Source organism: Sinohyriopsis cumingii, chromosome 6 (assembly GCF_028554795.1).
Source record: "Sinohyriopsis cumingii isolate HCF-2022 chromosome 6, ASM2855479v2, whole genome shotgun sequence".
Lineage (NCBI taxonomy): Eukaryota > Metazoa > Mollusca > Bivalvia > Unionida > Unionidae > Sinohyriopsis > Sinohyriopsis cumingii.
The window spans coordinates 102,286,181-102,294,056 of NC_142966.1; the positions used below are offsets into that span (position 1 = coordinate 102,286,181).

Sequence of the window (7,876 nt, forward strand, 5' to 3'; positions counted from 1 at the left end):
CACCGTCGAAAACACACTCACAGATATGAGGTATCAGTAGCCGCCTTAAACCACTCGGCCACCCAGGGCCCCACCTGTTTGAGCAATAAATTCCATCTGACACAATGGGTTTTCACATACATGCATCGTTTTTGGAGAAGGAAATAACCATTGGAATGAATTTGTAATCAACAGCAATGACAATGGATAATAGAACATATTTACTTTTGATCAGGACACACCACCACTACAAATCCCCACAAGCGAATGCACTTGGCGTCGGGGTGGGGGCAATGCCTTTTCATATTTCTTCATCTTCTACACTATATATGAAAAACCCACAAAAACCTGTAATTTTACCAATCTAAACAAAACTGCTTTGACCGTTACACGTTTCTCGTTCTTCTTTTCTCAGTGAAACTTCAATATCTGTGCTTCTAATCAAAACACATACAATAACTCAATTTTATATTGTTACACTCAAATCAACATTGTCTAAAGTGACTTTTTCAGCTCCATACATCTGTGACAAGCTTCAGAGATCCTGGCTAGAGACGCAAGCAGAATAATTATTGTGCCCTAAGATATGGTTTCCTTATATCTCTGGCTTGGAATCTAGTTAGACATAATGTTCCAGCCTATTTTAACGTTTTTTTTTTTGAAGAAAACAAATCGTAATATATTGGACTCGCACCTTTATGCTGTAATTTATTTTTTGTGTTTTGTAGGTTTCACATTTATCAGTGCTTTTCACGGTATGTAAATTAACACACATATTTTCCGTCCTCGTTGAATGATATAGTGATATAGGTATTTATTGTGGTCAAAACAAATAGAGCAATTCCAAGACAATCAGACCTGGCTCTTGGAAAACGATGACTCTGGCATAGTAATTATAGAGATACATGCTTCGGGAAAAAGAACACGATCAAGATGTCCGATATTCAGCAACTTGGTCCTTATTTATTAATCCTGCCATCATTCGAAACGACGCTTACAATGGCGTTAAGAAATTTCATCAATGAAGCATCAACATTAATCTCATTACCCGTCAAATACTGTTTGTCTGTTTATTTTGTCTGTCTAAAGATGATTGTCGGTACATTTTGTCTGTCTAAAGATGTTTGTCGGTACATTTTGTCTGTCTAAAGATGATTGTCGGTACATTTTGTCTGTCTAAAGACGATTGTCGGTACCTTTTGTCTGTCTAAAGACGATTGTCGGTACATTTTGTCTGTCTAAAGATGATTGTCGGTACATTTTATCTGTCTAAAGATGTCTAAACAATCATTGCCCATTTGCTTTTACTCCAATATTTATTTCAGTGAGCAATGGGCGGAGGGGGGGGGGGCATCATTATCCAGGATGATGTATCTTTTCATTATCTCGAAGTCCAACAACATAATTCGACAGTCATCCTTAAATCGCAAGAAGACTGGTCTCGTCGACTTGAGAATAATATTTCAATTTTCCCACTTCAAAGTTACTCCATTTCAATCGGTAATGCAAGCTGGGCAACGTAACTCACACCATCTAGCCACTTCAGCTTGAGGGCAAACTTGGATGATGAAAACGAAATACGACGCTAAAGCTATCGACCCCATCAAACTTAATATTGTTTGAGAAATATACATATATTGGATACCGACATTGTAGCCGGTATATTTCAGTTTGCAAGTAAATTATATAACAAAGGAAGTGCAAACGGCTATTGATTTGCTAAGCCATGATTACATTCTTTTATCATCCATCAAAATCACAGTTTCCTACTACTTTTGCTGTAATGGAGAAAAGTATAGACTGTTTAATTACTTTAACTGGGTGCTAAATAATGTATCAAATTAATCCTTAAATTCCCGTTATTAATCCTTAAATTCCCGTTATTAATCCTTAAATTCCCGTTAACATCAAAATAACTATTGTATGACGAATGATTTACTGACTCCTTGTATAAAACTGAATAAACGTTAGCTCAATACAAAGTTCGTTTTTTTATATAAAAAAAGAATAGCATAGTTAATTTATGACCTAAATGTTTAATGTTTGTATCTTTAACAGCCGATCTGATAACACAGATGATAACTGTCAAATCATATTTACTCCGCACAGTGTACCTGCCAAATCATATTTACTCTCCTCGTTATTTCTAAAGTATCACACAGCAATTAAAATTATAAACAGCAAGCTGGCATCTCGGAATAATATATTTCTAGTGTGCTGTTTGGAGTATTGAACAGCAGTGATATATACCCAGTGCTACGTTAACTACGGTATTACGTTTAATTACAATATATTGAAAATGTACATTGCTTATGCTTATATCTTGAAAGACGCAAACATTTATCATTATCATGAAATCTACACTTCATTTACACAATCCAAACTAATATGTTTCCTCAAAAAAATTCATTAGAGATTAATGAGTATAATATCTGCCAGTGTCATTTGATCAACAATTCACAATTTCGTAGACCTGAATCATGTATGTTTCAAAATTGCCTGTACAACATTACGGGTTCAGTTCATACGAGCCCTGTACATAGTCTTTATATACTACACTATTTAATTGATGTTATTTACATTTCTTCATAGACGACCGTTTGATCATAAGACAGTAACTTTTATTTCCCAGTTGGTTCTTTGTTAGCTTCTTGTTACATGTATTAAACCGCTTGGTTGGTCTATTGGCAAGGGCGTCCGCCTCGGATGCAGGAAATCGCGGGTTCGAATCCCGGCCGAGTCATATCAAAGACTTAAAGAAATGGTACTGACAGGTGCCTCGCTATAAAATCAGCATTAAGAGGTTAGTGTTAGAATTGGTCAACCTGATATCAGGATAATGTGACTAAAGAATTGGTCAGTCTGGTATCAGGATAATGTGACTGGGCGGGGCATCATGCTGCATACACGTCTGTAGCATGATGCCCCAGTGCTAGACATCACTATAAACTGCTAAACTGCAGTCATCGTAGCGATATGACTGTAAAAAAATTAAAGTTACGTTAAAAATCCAAATTACACACACACACGTGTTACACAATAGCCTCTACAGCATATTCTTCTGAATTATTTAGCATTTGTCATATAATGTTTAATCATAATTCCAAACTTTTATTTTCATTACCTTCGATTTAAAAATAGTTTCCGTTTGATTGTTTGTGTTCAAGTTCTTTCTAATGTCGTTAGCACAAGCTGAAATTCTGCATAGTTTCATTTCAAGGGGGGTAATTCTCGTGTTGACGTTTACTAAGTAATGATATGATTACATCCCTTGTAGTAAGGATGCGTTAAAACAATTAATAATTAGTTGGGTTATTTGTTGGTAACTCATGTACAGTAAAATGTGTGAAGATTATAACGATATAATATGGAAAGTGCGAACGGAAGAGCAACAGAGATGTCGCATAAGCCAAGAGAACAGAAAATGGGATCATACATACATACATACATACATACATACCTACATTGTTTTACATGAAAATAATGACCTTCAACGTCAATATAACAGATTTAGATATACAAGGCACATTATATTACAAAAAGAACCCTGAAACGACAATCACGGGTGACATGATTAATTCGTTGACATGCAGACATAGATGCTATGCTCTCAATGAAATCGAGATGTTCGCACGCTCTTTCTTTGGGGGTGGGGGTGGGGGTTCGACTAGCCCAGTCTGGTACGGGAAATCTTATCTTGACATTGTTAATTCCGAATAAAGATCGTAGACAATGCTGATTATGACCTAAAAATACCAGGCTAGAACTAATGGCTGTTTTAAAAATGATTGGTCAGAACATACAGTTGTCTAGTTTTACGGATAACTCAATGATCATGCATTAACAGAATGTATTATGACCAAACACATTGTTATATTCTACATGTACATAATACGGAGTGTAACACGGATTATTCGGTGGGTCTTCTCCATTTCATTTCCATGTTGGGCCATGTTCAGTCGAGCTCTTTAACTAAAGAAAAATATGAATTTTCTGCCCTTCAAAAATTAGGCAAGTGCATGGTTGGATAACTTCTGATGAACAATGAGAAATAATAACTTGCTGATTTTGTTTTGAAATATATGTGTCTTGTAAAAAATATTCAATGTTAAAATAGGGAAATCAAAAAATTGCTGGTACATTATATATATATATATATATATATATATATATATATATATATATATATATATATATATATATATATATATATATGTGTCTGTGTGTGTGTGTGTGTGTGTGTGTATGCGTGCGAGAGAGAAGAGAGAACTGATTTAATGCATGGTATGTGTGTGTGTGTGTGTGTGTATATATATATATATATATATATATATATATATATATATATATATATATATATATCTGTGTGTGTGTGTGTGTGTGTGTGTGTGTGTGTGTGTGCGAGAGAGAAGAGAGAGAACTGACTTAATGCATGGTATTTGTGTACACTATAAGACAGGTAGTGTGTAGATAAGGCAACGTGGCCGGTATACAGCGAGCTATACGGATACTTGCTGATTTGTCTTGCACACAATGTAACCTATTCTTATTCGATGCATTATAGCTGAGGTATATGTCTCATGACTCTGTGTGTGTGTGTGTGTGTGTGTGTGTGTGTGAGAGAGAGAGAGAGAGAGTTTAAACAATATCAGTGATATTTTTCAAGTGCTAGGTAAAACATTTCATTATTGAAGGAATGTTATGTGTATGAATCAATATTACCTTTTTCAACTGATCACATTCGAAATTTGCCACGCATTCTTTGTTCTTAGCAGCAGCGTACAAACGAAGGGGTGGTGGTGGTGGTGGTGAGAACGGGACGGTTTGCCACAGGCACCAGAGGTCTTGGGGCGCCAAACCCCATTTGAGCATTCATCGTCGCCCGGGCACCATTTACTCTTAGCATGCGACTGGTTCGCGGTAGCCATATATATCACCTGCCTGCCTTTTATACCAGACTACTACAGGTGTATACGCATTACTACGAGTGGGCGGAGCATAGCTGATTGACTAATTGAATTACTTCTATAGGCTTTTGTCCACTATCAGTTACGGTTGATCTGTTGTACTGTAAGAGATATCTTCTCGTAATTTAAATTTATAGCAAAGCATCTAGCCACCTACAATTTAACGTTTGCATTACCTGAAAGGCTTTTTGTATACTACCGCAGCAAACAAATACAGTTAACCATGCCGATCTTGCGCATGCGTGGTTTGGTACCTACCAGAGTCGTGAAGTGAATAAAATTTTTAAACGTGTCAATATGAAATAGCGATGTACATCTCTTTTCAGTTTTCGAGCATATGGTGTACAAATCACTGATGTTCAGGTGAAAACGCTAGGATATAGGTTAAGAGTGTGGAATAGGAGTTTACCGCTATATGGACAATGAGGCAGAGTAATTAATTCAGCTCGGTAGAGATACATAAATAGATTACAAACATTAACTTGACACTTTCGGAATGGCATCTGAAGAGGAAAGGACAATTGATAACTTTTTTGTCTGTGCCATTTGTGAACAATGCCTGCAGGAACCGAAGGAACTTCCTTGCAAACATATGGCCTGCCGAGACTGTTTGCAGAACTATATTTTGAATAATGCCCAGGATCAGGGGTTTGACTGTCCTTCATGTAAGAAGTTAATAAGAGTGAAAGATTCAAACAGGCCTTTGGTAGAGTGGGCGGATAAGATGCCTACAAACTACGAATTAATGAGCAAGTTACAGAAGATGAACTTAGATGGGAGGGACAAGCGAGTGAAATTTTGTGAACCCTGCATGCGTAAATTTATTGATGTCCTAGCGAGCAGGCACTGTAGAAAATGTGATATTTTTTTCTGCGACAACTGTGGTAACATGCACTGGTTATTAAAGGGTTCAGAGGGCCATAAAATCGTTTATCTGGATCACATCGAAGCCTTTAAGAGGGACCCTCTGCTAAGCTCGGAATTAAATGTCATATTTAATGTCAGACATAAAAACCCTAAAATCAGCAGCGGAGGAGACAATCCAGTGACGCCTAGCGATGACTTGTACGATGAGGTAAGATGTCTTGTGACTGGCGCGTGCTTCTTGGATGACGGTTGCATAGTCATTGTTGATCAAGGTAACAAGAAGCTGAAACTGTTTGATACGTATTATCATTTTATAACAGCCATATCGATGGACGCATATGATATTGTAAACCTTGGTAACTTTTTAGTTGCCCTGACTTGTCCTTGTGAAAAAATGATGCGTTTTTATAATTTACAGGAACACAAATTTATTGAGACTGGAGACATTGAAACGGAAGACATGTGCTATGGACTGTGTCTAATGAACGATACAATAGTAGTGGGATGTACAGGGTCGGTGCCAAACCTGAAAATTATCGACGAAAATGGAGGATTACGCACGATCCAAATTCAAAGTGGAAAGTTCTCTCTAAAAATACCATATTATGTAACATATAACAGTAGCAAGAGTTATTTTTATGTATCCGATATAGAAAGTAAGTGTGCCAAATGTCTTAAAACGGATGGAACCATTGTCTGGGAGAGGGAAATCAAGGACGCCCGAGGACTTGCCGTTTGTCGCGACTATCTTCTCATGGCACGACAAGATCAGATTACAGTGGATATCGTAAATCACGAGGGACAGTGCATGAAATCCATCGTTTCAGTCAAAGACGGAGTTAACAAGCCACATGTAATATGTGTGAAATGCTACGACGATAACATTTCACTTTTACTGAGCGACGATACGGACCTTGTGAGTGTTTTCACTCTTGAGGACCCAATGCTTGACCATGCAGTGAACGCATATCACAACAGAAGGAAGGTTTCTGACGCATCTATCACCTCTGACTTGATGAAGACGAATCAGACGAGATTCTGTTCCATTCTCTGATCAGAGCTTCATCGGATTTTAAGCATTCAGTGTGTATGTTCCATCTGGTATTTTGCGAAATTTACAGTTTGAAGTATCTGCTGGTGTTGCTGCTGCTGATGATGGGCGTTTACTGGTCATGACGTTCAGAAAACAAATTAGGGGAAAGAACAGTGCCAGAACTCAAATAAAACTAGCAAACCGTGCTAGGTGGCACCTTTAACAATATCGCTTCTTGGCTATTCTTAGACTTTCTCTCGTCCACCGCTATGTGCAATACCTAGCTCAGATATCAGACATTTCAGCTCACGACTTCTTGGATTACATAATCAATTATATGGTACCCTTAAAAAACCCAGAAAATTGCCTCTATATGTTCAATAGACTGCTTTCTCCTCTCTCTCTCTCTGTTTCTCTATTTACTAATGTTAAGCGTCACTCAACAATATTATTCTTTTCTTCTGATTTCGAGTCCTAGACGCGTTTCCTGTGTTGACATTCTTGAATATATACTGCTGTTGTTTAGATATCACTCTCATTGGCATAGTGGCTTTAAAAGTTTGATAATTTTTTAACCTTGTATCTTATGATATTTGGACATAAATAAGAGGAAAATGTGGTAATGAAACAACAAAGTATGCCTATTAAGATTTTGAAGGTTTATTTGCCGATTTAAATGATGTAGATCAAGAAATGTTATACTTTTGTTTATTTAACAATTGCCGTTCTCCGGTAATGGTAATCGACCTTTGAGATCAATAAAAATCATGCAAGGGAATTTCTGAACTTTCGTCTTCATCGCTGTTCTTCATTTTTCCGTATTATGTTAAAATGCACTGATGCATTTGCACTCCTAACTAATAATAATAATAATAATAATAATAATAATAATAATAATAATATAAATGATAATACCAATTTATTCATAATGACCCTTTAGCCGAAATAAAATATCATTGTCAAAGGCTTTTGCATTAAAATACGGCATATTCCTACAAAATTATTAAATTCTATTTGGGGAAAGAAAATT

General features: G+C 36.6%; 1 protein-coding gene across 1 annotated transcript; it reads left to right on the top strand.

Moving 5' to 3' along the window:
- The first annotated feature begins 5,184 nt into the window (after window positions 1-5,184).
- LOC149797582 (uncharacterized) lies at window positions 5,185-7,632 on the top strand. Its single transcript, XM_089960434.1, has one exon. The coding sequence runs from the start codon at window positions 5,443-5,445 to the stop codon at window positions 6,865-6,867; it is 1,425 nt and encodes a 474-aa protein (XP_089816560.1). The 5' UTR covers window positions 5,185-5,442; the 3' UTR covers window positions 6,868-7,632.
- Window positions 7,633-7,876: the final 244 nt, after the last annotated feature.